The sequence below is a fragment of the Oryctolagus cuniculus genome, chromosome 1 (genome assembly GCF_051225735.1).
Source record: "Oryctolagus cuniculus isolate XC-2025 breed Fujian yellow rabbit chromosome 1, ASM5122573v1, whole genome shotgun sequence".
NCBI lineage: Eukaryota > Metazoa > Chordata > Mammalia > Lagomorpha > Leporidae > Oryctolagus > Oryctolagus cuniculus.
In genome coordinates, this window is record NC_142867.1 from 6,387,593 (window position 1) to 6,404,968 (window position 17,376).

A 17,376-nucleotide genomic window follows, 5' to 3' on the forward strand; every position below is an offset into this window, starting at 1 on the left:
TCATGGAGAATGTGCATTACCGGCCAGCACTGTGGCACAACCAGTAAAGCCACTGCCTATGACGCAGGCATCCCATAAGGGCACTGGTTTGAGTCCTGGCCACTCCACTTCCGATCCAGCTCCTTGCTAATGCGTCTGGGAAAGCAGTGGAAAATGGCCCAAGTGCCTGGGCCCCTGCACCCACGTGGGAGACCCGGAAGTTCCTGGCTCCTGGCTTCAGATCTTCCCAGCTCCAACCATTGTGACCATTGAGGGAATAGTCCAGCGGATGGAAGACGGAGATGTCCCAAGGACTTGAGCCACCCTCTGCTGCTTTCCCAGGAGCATTGGCAGGGAGTTGGTGCCCAAATGGGATGCCAGCGCTGCAGGCCGTGGCTTTACCTGCTGCACCACAGCACCAGCCCCAGTAAATAACTCTTTAAATTTTAAATTATTTATTTTCATTTTATTTGAAAGGCAGAGAGAGAGAGAGGGAGGGAGAGAGAGAATCTTCTATCCTCTGGTTTACTCCCCAAACACCTGAAAGAGCTGGAGCTGGGCCAGGCCAAAGTCAGAGGCCAAGAACTCAGTCTGGGTTTTCCACAAGGGTGGCAGGGACCCCACTACTTGCTGCCTCCTGGGGTGCACGTCAGTGCAGAGCTGGACTTGGAAGTGGAGCCAGGACTGAAGCCGGGGTGCTCCAACACGGATGAGGCCATCCCAGCCTTTGTGTCCAGCACCCATCCCCACCAGCTTGCTCAAGTACCTTCATATTTGGTCATTTGTACTGGTTGCGGTGTAGCAGGGTAAGCCTCTGCCTGTGACACCAGCATCCCATAGGGGCACCAGCTTGAATCCTGGCTGCTCCACTTCTGATCCAGCTCTCTGCTGTGGCCAGGGAGTGCAGTGGAGGATGGCCCAAGTGCTTGGGCCCTGCACCCGCATGGGAGACCAGGAGAAGCACCTGGCTCCTGGCTTCAGATCGGCGCAGCACGCTGGCCGTAGCAACCATTTGGGGGGTGAACCAACGGAAGGAAGACCTTTCTCTCTGTCTCTCTCTCACACTGTCTAACTCTGCCTGTCAAATAAAAAATATGTTAAAAAAAAAAAAAAAGACTTTAACACCCCTTTGGGGTGTTGCTGGCTCAGGCCTCTTGTGCAGTGGTAGGTAAGATGTGGGCAGGGGCCGGAGGACCCAGCAGAGGACCAAACAGTGGCAGGGAGCAGGCAGGTGCAGGGGGCTGGCCGCCCTGGAGGGCCTCAAGATGCCTGGGTCGGAGCCGCTGTGCAAGACAGCTGGGAAGAGGGAAAGTGTGGGCACGTGCCTGAGCTACCTTAAGAGATTCCCATCAACACCAACAATCCAGAATGTTCCTCATCAGCCACCCGGTCAGGAGGAGGGAGGGAACGTTGACAGAGTTAGTGTGTGGTGCCCACAGCGGTGCCGACACCTACGAGCCCCCACGGCCTGCGTCACTGCCCCGCGTGTGCACCGCGCTCGTGGGGCCTCGCCTGGGCAAGGTCTAAACTCCGGCACGGATGGGCGGGACCGCGGGGCTGCGGCTGCAGTGTCATCGTCTGCCCTCGTCTGTTTCTCAATTGATCAATTGACCTTGCCATCCCGCTCTGCCTGGTGGGGACTGCTCTCATAAAGAAGGCGTGTGTTCCCCACACTGATGGCTTCTGATAAGGGCCAAGGTCAGGTGCCCGGGGTGACTCCGGCTTCCCGGTGCATCTCCCTGGGCCTCTGATTCCCCAGCCCTAGGCCTCCCGCACTGCCTCCTGACCTGCAGAGTGAGCAGGAAGGGGCTGCTCTGAGGAGGCTGGGGAATCTCCCCCCAACACACACACGCATGCGTGCACCCTGGCCCAGCCCCCTCAGCCCAGCAGAGCTGCAAGGCAGGGTGCAGTCACAGGCTGAGCCCCGAGGGCCTGCCCAGCCCTGCCTGGCTCTGTGCAGAGGTCTCCCTGCTCCCCAGCCTCAGCACTTGCTGGCCTCCTGCTCCGAGGGCCTGCCCTTGCCACTGCCTGCTGGCCTTCTCATCCGCAGAGGGTCAGGCACAATTCCTCACCCTCCCCTCAGGGACCCCAGGTCCCGCCTCCCTAGGGCACTTGCCACACGGTGTGTGGTGTGTCTGACGGGCTTTCCTTCTCCACGGCCTCGCGTGAACCTAGCGTAGAGTTGAATGAACAATGCTTGCATGTACAAGTGAAGTAGTGAATGGATGGCTGGTTCAATGGATGGATGGGTGGGTGGGTGGGCAGGAGGGGGGGAGGTGAGGGATGGATGGACAGGTGGGTGGGTGGATGGATGGGTGGATGGATGGGTGGATGGGAATGTGAGGGCATGGATGGATGATGGATGGACAGGAAGATGGATGGAGGATGAATAGGAGGGTGAATGCATAGGAGGATGGGTGGGTGGGTAGGAGGGGGGAGGTGAGGGATGGGTGGGTGGGTGGATGGATGGGTAGGAGGGTGGGAGGTGAGGGATGAGTGGATGGGTGGGTGGGTGGGTGGGTTCTGGGCAGGGTCGGTGGGTGGAAGAGGAGTTCACCTTGTTAGGGAAGGTCGAGCCTCTCCTCTGTATCTTCTAAAGAGCCCTTCCCAAGAGCCCCACCTCCTCCCACACGCTGGGACCCCTTCAGGGAAAACTTGGGAGAATTCTGGCGCCTTCTTCCTTTAGCTCTGGGCTCTGTGTTCGTGGGCGGAGTGACTGCAGCCTGCTGAGATCCCACTGCGAGCCAAGCACAGGCAGGCGCACTCGTCCTGCAAACAGCCCACAACGCGGTGAAGCGGGCGTTAGCAGCCCCGCTCTGCAGTGACGGAGGCCGCGCTGCCCGAGGGCACACAGCTATGTCCATCAAGCCTGGGACTGGACACAGAAAACGTCCAAGTGGGCGGGGCTGCTGTGCGGGAGACCCCCGGGAGACCAAGCCGTGCCGGTGGGCGGGACAGGAGGTCTGCCTTCCGGTCCCGGCTCCACCTCTGTTTTGCTGGGAGACAGGGTGAAGCCTCGGTGTCCCAGCGAGGGCCTGACGCCCTTGGAGCCCTCCTCCAGGTGGCTGATACAGAACGTGACAGCTGTGCGTGACTCCTGGCTCCCCCGCGAGGTCCCAACACTCTCCCTGGCAGCTGGGGCCAAAGGACAGTGCCAGCCGCGGGATAATGGTTAACCAGGCGGAGGACCCATGTATAAGGAGGTCCTGCTCAGGGCCACCTCAGAGAGCCAGGATTCCACAGGATGCTCTGGGCCAAGGGGCTGGGGCTGGCGGTGGGGGCCGTGGCCCTCCTGGGGCTGGGGCTCATCCTGGGCCACTTTGCCATCCCCAAAGGGGCCAACTCCCAAGCCCCCAGCACCTCAGGCTCCCAGGACCTGGACCTGGAGATGCTTGCGACCGTCGTGGGGCAGATGGAGGCCAGCAGGATCCGGGAGAACCTGCGGTGAGAGGCAGCTCTGCCCGCTCCCCCGGCCTCTGCAGGCCCGCCGACCTCCCTGACCGCGGGCCCTGCCCTTCCCTCTGCTGGCTGCACAGGGAGCTGTCCCGGGAGCCGCACATGGCCACGGGCCCCCGGGACGAGACCCTGGTGCAGCTGCTGTTGCAGCGCTGGCGGGACCCGGAGTCAGGCCTGGACGCGGCCGCGACCAACGAGCACGAGGTCCTGCTGTCCTTCCCCAGCTCGGAGCAGCCCAACCTCATCCGCGTCGGTGAGGCCCCAGCGCCGCCTCGGGACGCCTGGGGCTGCGGGGCGGGCGGGCGCGGGGCGTGCTGGCTCCAGCCCTGGCTGTGCGTCTCCCCATGCCCCCGCGCAGTGAGCTCCACTGGCGATGTCCTGCACACCTATCACCCGCGGGAGGAGAACGTGACCGGAGAGCAGGCGGGGCCGGACGTGGTGCAGCCCTTCGCCGCCTACGCTCCGCCCGGAACCCCCCAGGTGGGCCTGGCCCCTCCTCCCCTCTCCCGCTTGTGCACTCCCACCCCACTCCGACCCCCAGGCACCCGAAGGAAGGTGTTTGGCGGGGCGGAGCTTAAGCCCCGTCCCCCAAAATTGACTTCCCTCCACACCCCCGGCAGGCCTTCAGTACAGAGTCATCCAACAGTCACCAGCGGCCCCTCCTCAAGTCCGGGCCTGGTACAAGGCCCCTGGACGCAGAGGAAACCAAGGGCGACTGTCCCTGGGGCGCCCACACCGCAGAATCCAAGCCGCCTCCTGCCCCGGCCCCTTGCCGGCCCAGCTCTGAGGGTCCCCTCCCCTTTGGTCTAGGGCCCCCTCGTCTTCGCCAACCAGGGCACCGAACAGGACTTCGAGAGGCTGCGGGCTGAGGGCGTCGCACTCGAGGGCACCATCGCCCTAACTCGCTACGGGGGTGCGGGCCGCGGGGCCAAGGTGAGCGCTGGGCTGGGGCGGGCCCGGGCTTGCTGCTACTCAGGGAGTGGCCTTCCTGCCTCCCCGCGGAGGGGCTGTGTGGGCTTGGACGCCCACGCAACCCCTCTGAGCCTTAGAAATAAAGGGGTTGGGTCGGATCTTTTTTTTTTTTTAAGATTTATTTTATTTATTTGAAAGTCAGAGTTACACAGAGAGAGGAGAGGCAGAGAGAGAGAGGTCTTCCATCCGATGGTTCACTCCTCAATTGGCCGCAAGGGGCGGGGCTGTGCTGGTCCAGAGCCAGGAGCTTCTTCTGGGTCTCCCACACGGGTGCAGGGGCTCAAGGCCTTGGGCCATCTTCCACTGCTTTCCCAGGCCATAGCAGAGAGCTGGATCGGAAGAGGAGCAACTGGGACTAGAACCTGTGCCCATATGGGATGTGGGCACTTCAGGCCAGGACTTTAACCTGCTGTGCCACAGCGCCGACCCCATGGGTCGGATCTTCGGCTTGGCTGTTCTGGGAGCCCGACAGAGACCTTGAGTCTCTGCCTGGCCCCTCCCTGCCGCTCCCTTTCCATCCAGATGTTTGGCCAGGTATCACGTGGTGTGGCTTAGAAAACTAAAGTCGGCACCACAGCTCACTAGACTAATCCTCCACCTGCGGCGCCGGCACCCCGGATTCTAGTCCCAGTCGGGGCACTGGATTGTGTCCCGGTTGCCCCTCTTCCTGTCCAGCTCTCTGCTGTGGCCCAGGAGTGCAGTGGAGGATGGCCCAAGTGCTTGGGCCCTGCACCCCATGGGAGACCAGGAGAAGCACCTGGCTCCTGCCATCGGATCAGCGCGGTGCGCCGGCTGCAGTGGCCATTGAGGGGTGAACCAACGGAAAAGGAAGACCTTTCTCTGTCTCTCTCTCTCACTGTCCACTCTGCCTATAAAAAAAAAAAAAAAGAAAGAAAACTTAGATTTTTAATTTTGGGGGATAGAAGGGTGTAGAATGAGCAGGGAGCAGCGGGCTGGCTTTTACTGAACACAGAGCTTCAGGGCTCGGGCTGCACACAGTGTGACTGTCCCACCTGCCACTCAGCTGTGCACCTGACATGGGAGGGAGCCCCGGGCGTTTGGCCTGGCTCCTAACGTTCTGCTTAAGAAACCCTCGCCGTCCGACGCCAGCTTCTGGGAGGCGGTGGTGTTGGCTTAGTGTCTGGGCTCCCATACCCATGTGGGAGACCCGGGTGCAGTTCTGGGCGCTCAGCCGCTGCCCGGCCGAGACCTGGCCCTCAGCGGCCTTTGGGGAGTAAACCAGAGGACAGGAGCTCTCTCCCCCCCTTCTCGGTATTAGCGAGAGACTGGGTCAGAAGTGGGACTTGAACCGGGCCCCCCCAGATGGGATGCCGGCATCCCGGCAGCAGCCTTGCCCAGCTCCTCCCCCCTCCCCACGGCCTCGGCCCCTCCACCCTCCCCACGGCCTCGGCCCCTCCCCCCTCCCCACGGTCTCCTCGGTCTCTGCAGGCTGTGAACGGCGCCAGGCACGGGGTGATCGGGCTGCTGGTGTACACGGATCCCGCCGACATCAACGATGGGCGGAGCTTGCCCAACGAGACCTTCCCCTACTCCTGGGGCCTGCCTCCCTCGGGGGTGGAGCGAGGCTCCTACTTTGAGTATTTTGGGGACCCCCTGACTCCCTACCTTCCAGCCAAACCCTCTTCCTTCCGCTTGGACCTTGCCAATGCCTCCGGGTTCCCCCCCATTCCTTCACAGCCCATTGGTTTCCAGGACGCCAAAGACCTGCTCTGGTGAGCCTGCGCGGGCGGGCGGGGGCGGGGGCTCCTGTGCACCCCCAAAGGCCTTCTTGACCCCGACACCCGTGCGTGAGGAGGGCCTCTCCCCCCTCCTCAGCAACCTCGGCGGACCCGTGGCCCCCCAGTCCTGGCAGGGAGCTCTGGGCTGCGAGTACAGGTTGGGGCCTGGCTTCCGGTCTGGTGGGAGCTTCCCGGCCGACAGGTGAGCTGGGGCCCCGCCCCCGCAGCCCCCGCTGTCCCGGCTCTGCTCTCTCTCCCCTTGGCCCTCCTCTGGAGGGAGGGTTCTCTCTCCGAAGTCTCAGTCGTGTTGTAGTCTCTAAAACGAACCCATAGACAGCGAGGAAAAGAACACGCAAGTTTGTTTTTCCCTTTTACCTGAAGAGGCAGAGAGAGGAGAAAGGGGGTGCACTCTCCAGGTGCCCACCGCAGCCTGGACGGGGCTGACGGCGAAGCCGGGGGCCAGGACTCAATCCAGGTCCACCTCGTGGGTGGCAGGGACCCAGCTACTTGAACCGTCCCCTGCTGCCTCCCGGGGTGTGTGTCAGCGGGGGCCTAAGGCGCCCTGCTACGCGGTGCAGTCTGAGGACTTAAAGTCCAGGCCAAACACACACTGGTCCCTGAGGTGTGGTTGTCTGACACAGTCTGATGCAGCGGCTCGGGCTCCGGGGGAGGGAGGGGCGTGGGGGGCGTGGCCGTGGAAGTGTGGGCGGGGCACAGAGAGCTGTAAATTCCACGCACGGTGGGACAGCCTTTCAGAGCCCAGGCTCTGTGGGCAGAGGTCGCGCCCAGGAAGAGCTGGGCGGGGATGGTTCACCCTCCAAGCCTTCTCCTGCCCTGGGCTTCCTACTTCAAGGCCTGGCCTTCCCCTTTCTCTTCCACGCCCTCCTGGACCCCAAAGCACCTGCCCAGCCCACCCCACCTTCTCCACCCCCAGCTCCTCCCTCCCTCTCAGCAGGCCCCGCCCTCCAAAGTCAGGGCCCCGCCCACCGCCTCTGGCCGCCAGGTGCCCCCTCCTTCCAAGCCCTTCGCCTCCTGCAGTTGCTCGCTTCTGGGCGGGCGGTTTGACCGGCTCAGGCCCCCGAGGGCCAGGTCCACGTGGGTCTGTCATGGCCCAGAGCCCAGTGCGGTGCTGGGCACAGGCCCAGGACCCACTAAGTGCTGCACTGAGGGAACGAGCAGAAAGAGGGTTCAGAACCAAGGGGCTGGGTCCTGCCTGGCTTCCCTGCCCCGACCTCAGCACTCGGGCAAGGGCACACGCGCCACGCCCTTCACCCTCCCCAGCCAGGTGAACGTGAGCATCTACAACCGCCTGGAGCTGAGGAACTCCTCCAACGTCCTGGGGATCATCCGCGGGGCCGTGGAGCCTGGTGAGCGCGCCCTGACCCCGACCCCCACCCGGGGTCTGCCCTGGCCCTCCCACCCTGGCCCACCGTCCCTCTTCTTGGCTTCTCTGACCCCCTTCCTCCCACCAGACCGCTACATCCTGTATGGGAACCACCGGGACAGCTGGGTCCACGGGGCCGTGGACCCCAGCAGCGGCACCGCCGTCCTCCTCGAGGTCTCCCGTGTCCTGGGGACCCTACTGAAGAAAGGTGAGGCCACCCCGCCCCCCTACCCCGTCGAGGTGCTGACAACCTGGGGTGGGGTCCCTCCAGCCTCCTCCTTCCAGCCCCACCTCCTCTTCTCTCTCATTCTCCAGTGCCCACCAGGGCCAAGCCTGAAGGGTCCTGAGAGGCAGGTGCGTGGGGCACCAGGCCTGGCCCTGACCGGCTCAGAGTGGACTGTTGACTGCTTCTTCCAGCAGCTCCTCGGCCTCCTATGTGCCTGAATGGAGCTAGGCTGATGCCGCCGTGGTGGGCACTGGGTGGGCACTGCCCAGGCTCTAACCTCAGGAGCTCCAGTCTTGCACGGGCGGGACGGCAGACAAGCGTTAACCCACGAAGTGCCTCTCAGGCCGTGGCGGTGGCGCGTCAACATTTCAGCACCTTGGAGAAGGACGGGAGCCCACAGAGCAGGAGGGGGAAGGGAGATGGGAGCCGGGAATGATTTTAACCGGGAGAGCAGCACCACGGACGCCAAACTTGCAGTGGTTTCCTGGGCAACAGCGGGGAAGGGGAGGGGTGGCCGGGGGCAGGCGCTGTGGAGCCTGGACCAGGGAAGGGGGTGGCGGGGAGGGACAGCTGTGGGCCTGGGGTCTGTTGGTGGTGGAGGGGAGGAGAGGACGGTACCTGCATATGGCGGTGCCATTGATGAGAAACAGTCAAGGCCAAAGGAGGGAGAAGCGCCTTCACCTCTGCGTGCGTTCGTCTCCTTCTCTGGTCTTTATTATTTATTTATTTATTTATTATTTATTAATCACCTTCCCTCTGCTGGGTCACTCTCAACAGCCAGGGCTGGGCCAGGCTGAAGCCAGGAGCCCAGAGCTCAGTGTGGGCCTCCCACGTGGGTGGCAGGAACCCAAGGATTTGAGTCATCACCACTGCCCCTCAGGGCGGGCATTAGCGGGAAGCCTGGAGTCAGAAGGGGACCCGCATGGGATGTGGGGTCCAAAGGCATCGTAATGGATGCCCCAAATGTCCACCCTTTGCTTTTTTATTTTTTTTTTTTTTTAAGATTCATTTTATTTATTTGAAAGAGTTACAGAGAGAGAGGTCTTCCATCCGCTGGTTCACTCCCCAGATGGCTGCAATGGCCGGAGCTGTGCCAATCTGAAGCCAGGAGCCAGGAGCTTCCTCTAGGTCTCCCACATGGCTGCAGGGGCCCAAGCACTTGGGCCATCCTCTATTGCTTTCCCATAGCAGAGAGTTGGATCGGAAGAGGGGCAGCCGGGACTTGAACTGGCGCCCATATGGGATGCCAGCACTGCAGGCCAGGGCTTTAACCCACTGCACCACAGCGCCTGCCCACTTATTTAGTTTTCAAAAGCTGTGGTAAAGTATGTATACAAAATATGCCAGTTTTACAAATTTTCAAGTGCTCAACTTGGTGGCACTGAGTGTAGTCACCGTGTGGTATAACCGTCACTGCCACCCATTGCCAGAGCTTTCCCTCGTTCCATGACATAGAACAGCCTGAGGTCAGAGCCCTGGGATCGGATTAGACCACAAGCGGCCACTCAACTCTGCACAAGCTCCGCCCCCTTCTGTTACCTACATCACAGAATCCATATGCCATGTGTCTAAGTCACTGCTGACCCGCGGTTCCCAGGAGACACTGCGGGGGAGGGGAGGCACACGCGCGGGTGAGAGTGCCAGAGAGGAGCCCTGAAGGCGGGCCCGGGGGCTGCAGCACACCCGGTACTCGGTACCCGAGTCGCAGGTGTGGATAGGAGCGGCCGGGGAGAACAGGGACAAGCCGTAGGCAGAGCTGCACTTTTGACTTTGGTAGCGCAGGGATTTCCGTCTTGTTTGGTTTCTTTTTTCTTTATTCCCTTGAGAGGCAGAGAGACAGGAAACAGAGGGAGTTCCCATCCATCCTCTGGTTCACTCCCCAGATGCCGGGCTGCACCAGGCCCATGCCGGGAGCCAGGAGCTCAGACCTAGGCTTCCCACGTGGGTGGCAGGAGCAGAACCACCTGGACCATCGCCGCTGGCTCCCGGCGCCTGAGTCAGGGCCCAGAGATGGGTATTGGATCCAAGTTCTCTGAAGTGGGACGTGGGCATCTTTATTTATTTGAGAGAGTTAGAGAGGAGGGGGAGAGACAGATCGCTCGTCCATCTACTGGTTCCATCCCCAAATGAATGCAACAGACAGGCCTGGGCCAGGCCTAAGCCAGGAGCTTTATCTGGGTCTCCCCCATGGGTGGCTGGATCCCCAGCACTTGGGCCATCTTCCTATGCTTTTCCCAGGCCATTACTAGGGAGCTGGATTGGAAGTGGAGCAGCCAGGACACGAACTGGTGTTCACATGGGACGCCAGTGTCATAGGCAGTAGCTTTACCGACTACTCCACAACTCAGGCCTCTGGACACAGGCATGTTAACTGCTAGGCTGAACACCCAACCCGAAGTATTTTATTTTAAAATAGTTTCAGACTGTCAGAGTTGCAAAATGGTGGGGGCAGTGTTGGGATGCAGCTGGTTAAGCCGTGTCGGCATCCCATACGGGCGCTGGTTCGAGTCCCGGCTGCTCCACTTCTGATCCAGCTCCCTGCTGATGCACCTGGGAAAGCAGCAGAGGATGCCCAAGTGCTTGGGCCCCTGCACCCGCATGGGAGACCCGGAAGCAGCCCTGGCTCCTGGCTTCACGCCGTTGCAATCAACTGGGGAGTGAACCAGCAAATGGAATATCTTTCTCTTTCTCTCTCTGCCTCTCCCTGTTACTCTTTCAAATAAATAAACTAAAACTAAAACAACAAACAAACAAAAAACTTGGTATACCCTTTATCCAGATACTCCTAATAATGATGTTTTGCCACATTTACTGTTTATATTTGAAATGTTTGTCACTGTGTATTTCCTAAAAAGGACATTCCCAGTTATAACCATGGTACAGTGATCAGAGTCAAGAAATGGATTTTTTTTTTGACAGAGTTAGACAGTGAGAGAGAGAGAGAGAGAGAGGTCTTCCTTTTTCTGTTGGTTCACCCCCCAAGTGGCCTCTACGGCTGGCGTGTTGCGGCCAGCGTGCTGCACCGATCCAAAGCCAGGAGTCAGGTGCCTCCTCCTGGTCTCCCATGTGGGTGCAGGGCCCAAGCACTTGGGCCATCCTCCACTGCACTCCGGGGCCACAGCAGAGAGCTGGACTGGAAGAGGAGCGACCAGGACAGAATCCGGCACCCAGACTGGGACTAGAACCCGGTGTGCCGGCGCCGCAGGCGGAGGATTAGCCTAGTGAGCTGCGGCGCCAACCCTAGAAAGGGATCATTTTCTAACTGTCCCGATGACGACCTTTACGGCAGAGGGACTTCCTGGTCCAGGATCCCACACTGCGGGCCTGGCCATCGCCCTTCCTCTGAGCTCACTTTCAGCTCTTCCTGTTCCTCACGTCCTGACACTGGCATTACCCACTGAGGCTCCGGTTGTGCGTTTTTGGCAGGAAAGAGCATGGGAGTGTGTCCTAGCAAGTGCGTTCTCACTGTCTGCTCTTGAACGTCTCACTCAAAACGAACAGGTGGAGGGGCAGGTGAGGCCCAAAGACCACGGCCAGGGCACGTGGCACCCAGGCAGCAGGTGGCAGCCAGCTGCAGGCCGCTGGCAGAGGCGGGGTTAAGCCCCAGGGCTCCGGCACCCGCTGCCCAGATGGGAACGTGGCTCTGCAGCCGAGCAGCCCAGTCCTTCGAGCTCCCTGTGGCTCCGTCTCCTCCCCCGTGAGCTGGATACGGCCAAGTCTCCCCCAAGGCCTTGTTGTGAGGATGGGTTCAGTGCAGGGAAAGCCCTTAGGGAGACAGCAGTGTGTTAGCCCCAGGGGGCCAGGTCAGCATGGGACGCCCCACGGGAGAGCTGGGGTCTCCCCAAAGCATCTACAGAGAAGAGGGGAGGTGGGGTCCTGGCGGAAGGGACCACCTGACGGGAGTGTGGTGTTGGGGTTAGTGTGTAGCTGGGGGGCCTGGCCAGGCCCGTATCCCTAACGGCTCCCTTAGGCCACCCAAGGGTCCCAGGACCCTGCCCACCAACCCTTTCCTTCCCTCCCCAGGCACCTGGCGCCCCCGCCGGTCCATCGTGTTTGGGAGCTGGGGCTCAGAGGAGTTCGGGCTCATTGGCTCCACAGAATTCACAGAGGTGAGTGGGCCGCCCAGGGGAGGGGATGGCGAGGGGACCCTGGGCAGGGCAGCGCCGGCCAACACGGCCCGCACCCCCGCAGGAGTTCTTCAGCAAACTGCAGGAGCGCACGGTGGCCTACATCAACGTGGACATCTCGGTGTTCGGTAAGGGCAGGAGGTGGGGGAGGGGCGGACGGGAAGTGGCCAGGACGCCCCCCAACAGCCCTCTGCTCCTCCCACAGCCAACGCTACCCTCCGGGTGCAGGGCACGCCCCCCATCCAGAGTGTCGTGTTTTCTGCAACCAGAGAGGTGGGAGCGGCGGGGTGGGGTGGGGTGGGGTGGGGGTGGCGGCGCGTGGGTGCGCTGGAGCCTGGGGTCTCCGCGGAGAGGACCCGCTTTGTTGGGGCTGAGGAGGGGGAAGGGAGGGGGAGGAGGAAGGGTCCCGCCCCTGTCCCAGACCAGCTTCCCCTCTGGGCCAGGTCCAAGCGCCAGGCCTCGGCGACCTCAGCGTCTATGACAACTGGGTCCGGTACTTCAACCGCAGCAGCCCGGTGTACGGCGTGGTCCCCAGGTGAGCACAGGGGCTGGCAGGCCGCGCGGTGGCGGTGGCGGCGGTGGCGGTGGTAGTGGTGGGCCTGCCCAGAGCCCTCCAGCCCGGCCCCCTTCCTTCCTGCAGGCTGGGCACCCTGGGTGCCGGCAGCGACTACGCACCCTTCGTTCACTTCCTGGGCATCTCCTCCATGGACATCGCCTACACCTACGACCAGGTGGGCGGGCACCCTCGGCTCCCCTCCTGCCACGGCACCTTCCCCTGGAACTCCCTGGGCGTTGTGCGCACTCCTCTGTGTTGTTTGTCAGATATAAGACGGCCTGGACTGCAGACTGCTCCCCCGAGACACGCGAGATCCAGGATGGGGTGGGGGGGGCTGCCATGGGTGTGGGAGGACGGGGGTGGGGGAGACGCTGCCATGGGTGTGGGGTGACGGGGGTGGGGGGAGACGCTGCCATGGGTGTGGGGTGACGGGGGTGGGGGAGACGCTGCCATGGGTGTGGGAGGACGGGGGTGGGGGGAGACGCTGCCATGGGTGTGGGGTGATGGGGGTGGGGGAGACGCTGCCATGGGTGTGGGAGGACGGGGGTGGGGGGAGACGCTGCCATGGGTGTGGGGTGACGGGGGTGGGGGAGACGCTGCCATGGGTGTGGGGTGACGGGGGTGGGGGAGACGCTGCCATGGGTGTGGGAGGACGGGGGTGGGGGGAGACGCTGCCATGGGTGTGGGGTGACGGGGGTGGGGGAGACGCTGCCATGGGTGTGGGGTGACGGGGGTGGGGGGAGACACTGCCATGGGTGTGGGAGGATGGGGGTGGGGGAGACGCTGCCATGGGTGTGGGGTGACGGGGGTGGGGGAGACGCTGCCATGGGTGTGGGGTGACGGGGGTGCGGGAGACGCTGCCATGGGTGTGGGGTGACGGGGGTGGGGGAGACGCTGCCATGGGTGTGGGGTGACGGGGGTGGGGGAGACGCTGCCATGGGGGTGGGGTGACGGAGGTGGGGGAGATGCTGCCATGGGGGTGGGAGGACACTCTAAGAAGCAACCAGATCGCGATGTTAAGAGGTGAAGTCAGGGCTGATGCACCCTGCTCGCCGCTCCAGAAAGCCCCCGCGCCTCCTGGCCACACGGCTGCGGGGGGCGGAGCTGGGACCTGCACCCCCAAATCTGACTCCAAAGTCCCAGGCTCCCTCCTTCATAGGAGGCGGAAGCAGCGCCAGGCCCAGCTCTGCCTCTTTCTTATCCATTTTTCTTAATGCCCTGCCCCCACCCCCGCAGCTCACCACGGGCCCCTCCACTTCCCATCCCCAAAACAACTCCGCCCTTCTCCCCCAGACCAAGACCTCAGCCCGGATCTACCCCACCTACCACACAGCCTTTGACACCTTCGACTACGTGGAGAAGTTCCTGGACCCCGGTGAGGAGGGGTAGGGGACGCCCCGAGACAGGAGGGGAGGAGGCGGCCCAGGACTGAGCCCCGGCCTGCGGCCCCGCGCAGGCTTCAGCAGCCACCGGGCTGTGGCGCAGACGGTGGGCAACGTGCTACTGCGGCTCAGCGACAGCCTCTTCCTGCCTCTGAACGTCACGGACTACGGCGACACCCTGCGCAGCTTCCTGCAGGCTGCCCAGAGCGACCTCGGGGCCCCGCTGGAGCAGCAGGGCATCAGCCTGGGTACAGACTCCCCCAGACAGCGTGGCCCCTGGAGCCCTGCCCCCACCCCGCACCCCCAGGCTCACCCCGGCTGCTCCCCGACAGGGCCCCTGACGACCGCGGTGGAGCAGTTTGAGGCGGCAGCTGCAGCCCTGGACCAGCGGATCTGGACGGCGCGGCAGGGCAGCCCCGAGTGAGCAGGGGCACCGGGCGGGGGTCTGGGAGGGCCGCGGCCGCGGCTGACCGGCGGGTCCTGCTCCCAGCCCCCTGCAGGTGCGGATGCTCAATGACCAGCTGATGCTCCTGGAGCGGAGCTTCCTGAACCCCAGAGCCTTCCCAGAGGAGCGCTACTACAGGTGAGCCCGCCCGGCTCCGGCGCCCGGGCGCGGGGAGGGCAGTGGCCGCTTGCTCCAGGGAGGAGGGAGATGTCGGTCTTGTCGCTTTAGAGCCCCGGGGAGAGCCAGGGAGGAAGCAAAGGCAGATGGGTCACAGCCAGGATAAGGACCTGCATCTCGGCGGGGGGCGGGTTAGAGCCCGGCCGTGCACGGGGCGGGGCTGAGGGTCCTCTCGCCTGGTCCCCAGCTGACCTCCTCCCGCCCCATTTCTGCCGCCAGCCACGTGCTCTGGGCACCCCGCACCGGCTCCATAGTCACATTCCCGGGCCTGGCCAACAGCTTCTCCAGGGCCAGCGGCACGGAGCCTGGATCTGAAGCTTGGGCCGAAGTGCAGAGGCAGCTCAGCATCGTGGTGGCGGCGCTGGAGGGTGCGGCTGCCGCCCTGCGGCCCGTGGCCGACCTCTGAGCCCAGCCCTCCTGCCTCGTTCTCCTGGGGTGTGCCAGGAGGGGGCACCACCACGGGCCCCTCTCAAGCTTCTGAGGCAACAGCCTGGGGCCCACCAGTCACAGACACCCGGAGGGTGATCCCGAAACCTGGGTGGGTTAAGCACAAGGCGCCAACTCAGGTCCCCAAGGCCACGCTCAGGGAAACAGAGCAGGACCTGCGGGCGGGGCCTCAGCTCCCCACCCCCTCCAAATAAAACACGTCCGGAGCGTGGCCCCACAAAACAAGGTTCCTTTACTGGCTGAGAATCGTGAACACGGAAGTCCAGATGCTGTGCCCCGCCTGGGGCTCCCTCCTCAGGCCAGGCATCTCAGTCTGTCCACACCGTCGTCCTCCTCCTCCGCCATGACCACCTCCTCTATCGTGCGTCCCCGAAGCTTGCTGGTCACCAACAGGTGGCAGGCGCCGGCCGGGGGCGGCCCTTTCTCTGCGTAGCCGGCCCTCAGGAACACCACCCGGTCCCGTCCGTCCACGGGCAGCCCGTGGGCTTCGCACAGACCCCGTGCTTCCTCGGGTCCATCCAGAGCCAGTAGGTGCACCATGAACTCCAGCGGCAAGGCCTGCCCCTTAGGGGTGCTCAGGGCGCGAGCCAGTCGGGACAGGGCTTCGCGGCGGGCTCGGCCCACGTGGCCCTGCACGGCGCAGCTCTGCAGGTATGGCAGGGTCCGGAGCAGGCGGAACAGGCGCGCGGTGTTGCCCTCGCGGAAGGCGGCGTCAACCTCCAAGGCCGTGCGCAAGGCTGGGCAAGCACGCAGGGCGGCGGGCAGCTGCAGAACCTCCCGTAGTGCCTCCACGGAGCCTGCGGGGGGGGGGGGGGGGAGACACACAATGAGGACGCCCACCTGCCATCCCGTCCCCTCAGGCCCTGCCACACCCAGCTCACGCCTCTTCGCCGGCCTGGCTCTGAGAACTAAGATCCCTAAGATCCTGTCATCAGCCCTTTCTAGGGCGTGGATGCCTCCGGGCCTTTACAGCCACGGGGAATCGGGCAGCGTTCATGACTTGCTTGGGACCGTCCTGGAGCCCGTGTGCACCCCCTGTTCCCACAGAGCTCCCCGTGCCCTGGCTGCCCAGTTTAGGAGCCAGCTCTGTCCGCCGGCCGGGAGGGCCATCCCGTACAGGAAAATCAGACTCGGGCCCCTTGGTCCACGTGCTGGGGCTTAGGGCCTCTTAGTGGGTTGCGGAACCCAGAGCGTTTTATAGCAATCAAACAGAACTGATTGGAAGCTACCACCCGAAGTATCTGAGACACCGCGCAGGGCGCAGGTGCTCTTGGCGGCCCTGCAAGACAGCGCAGGCTAAGGAAAAGCCTGGAGACCGAGACCAGCGCCCCCACCCCCGTCTGTCCCCCCAACCGCCGTCGGTCCCCTCCCCTTCCACCCAGAGATGCGAGGGGCCGGCCTCTGTGGCTCCCGTGCGTTGACTTTCCCGGGAGGAGCTAACGGTGAAACTTCTATGTTCCTTGCTCCCGCCCCCGCCCCCACCCCCGCGCGGGGGCTCCCCGACTCACCCAGGTTGTAGAGCAGGAAGAGGCCCTGGAAGGTGGCCTGGCGCGCGTGTGGCACTGCGGCCCGCGCGTAGCAGCGCCGCAGAGAGCCGAAGCCCTCCTGCACCTGCACCTGCAGCAGCACCGGGTCCGCGGGCCCGCGCGGCGAGTCCGGCCCGAGCCGCGCCACCACGGCCAGCAGCGTGGCCAGCGCCGTCTCCAGCACCACCGCCTGCTCGGCGTCGCCGGCGCCCTGCTGCGCCAGGTCCAGGCGCACGGCGCGCAAGCGGTCCGCCACGAAGCTGGCCACCTCGGCGCGCGAGGCGTCCTCACTCTCGGCCACCTCGCCGGCCAGGTAGCGCACGGTGGCCAGCAGCACGGAGGGCGGGCGCAGCTGGCTCGGCGGGGGCGGGGGCTTGCCCGCGGCCGGCCGGCTGTACTCCTTCACCGTGCGCCGCGGGTCGGCGCGGGGCGGGTCCCCGCCGCACCCCCGCGCCACTTCCAAGCGGTGCAGGCGGCGCTCCCTTTCGCGCTGGGCGCGCTCGGCGGCCGGGCACATGTCCGGGCACGTACCCAGCGGCAGCTCGCAGGCGGGCATGGTGGGCCGCGGGCAGCAGGGGCGCGCTCAGCACCGCGGCGGCCCCTCGCCCCGTTCCGGGAGACCTTACGCCGAGGCCGGCGTGGGCTCGGCAGCAGGGGGCGTGCCAAGCCGGGGACCCGCTTCCCCGCCCGCCCGTCGGGCCACCGCTTCCGGCTCTGCCCACCACCGTCCCCTCACCCGACCCGGCGACAGCACCGCGACGCGGCCCACGACGCCCCACCGCCCACCGTTCCGCTAGCTCCAGCAGCACTAACGCCCTGCTCCCGGCGCGGCGCTCAGCCTCGGCACTCCCAGCATGCACCGGTCTGTTGACACGCCCGCAACCAATCGCTTCGCAGGAGGGGCGGCACCGGGCCACGCCCCCAAGCGCGGCCGGCACGAGGCCACGCCCCCTCCGCGCT

General features: G+C 64.1%; 2 protein-coding genes across 2 annotated transcripts; one reads left to right on the forward strand and one right to left on the reverse strand.

Moving 5' to 3' along the window:
- Positions 1–3,162: 3,162 nt before the first annotated feature.
- NAALADL1 (N-acetylated alpha-linked acidic dipeptidase like 1) lies at positions 3,163–15,390 on the forward strand. The gene is made up of 18 exons (XM_051831443.3): positions 3,163–3,423; positions 3,516–3,688; positions 3,794–3,915; positions 4,246–4,368; positions 5,857–6,140; positions 6,244–6,348; positions 7,428–7,513; positions 7,619–7,738; positions 11,780–11,865; positions 11,948–12,011; positions 12,089–12,156; positions 12,327–12,418; positions 12,524–12,614; positions 13,733–13,814; positions 13,896–14,069; positions 14,154–14,241; positions 14,312–14,404; positions 14,663–15,390. The coding sequence occupies exons 1-18, from the start codon at positions 3,224–3,226 to the stop codon at positions 14,847–14,849; spliced, it is 2,238 nt and encodes a 745-aa protein (XP_051687403.3). The 5' UTR covers positions 3,163–3,223; the 3' UTR covers positions 14,850–15,390.
- On the reverse strand, positions 15,104–17,341 carry SAC3D1 (SAC3 domain containing 1). The gene is made up of 2 exons (XM_051831447.3): positions 16,399–17,341; positions 15,104–15,687 (listed from the first exon to the last, which is right to left on the reverse strand). Exons 1-2 carry the CDS (start codon positions 16,970–16,972, stop codon positions 15,185–15,187), a joined length of 1,077 nt encoding a protein of 358 aa, XP_051687407.3. The 5' UTR covers positions 16,973–17,341; the 3' UTR covers positions 15,104–15,184.
- Between the last annotated feature and the right edge of the window lie 35 nt (positions 17,342–17,376).

Bases quoted from the DNA above. Each gene is read 5' to 3' on its own strand.
- SAC3D1 (XM_051831447.3), bottom strand. From the start codon at position 16,972: ATGCCCGCCTGCGAGCTGCCGCTGGGTACGTGCCCGGACATGTGCCCG. The intron at 15,688-16,398 runs GTGAGTCGGGGA...CCCCCCCCGCAG, and splicing joins CTTCCTGCTCTACAACCTGG to GCTCCGTGGAGGCACTACGG.
- NAALADL1 (XM_051831443.3), top strand. From the start codon at position 3,224: ATGCTCTGGGCCAAGGGGCTGGGGCTGGCGGTGGGGGCCGTGGCCCTC. The intron at 12,157-12,326 runs GTGGGAGCGGCG...CCTCTGGGCCAG, and splicing joins TGTTTTCTGCAACCAGAGAG to GTCCAAGCGCCAGGCCTCGG. The intron at 14,070-14,153 runs GTACAGACTCCC...GCTCCCCGACAG, and splicing joins GCAGCAGGGCATCAGCCTGG to GGCCCCTGACGACCGCGGTG.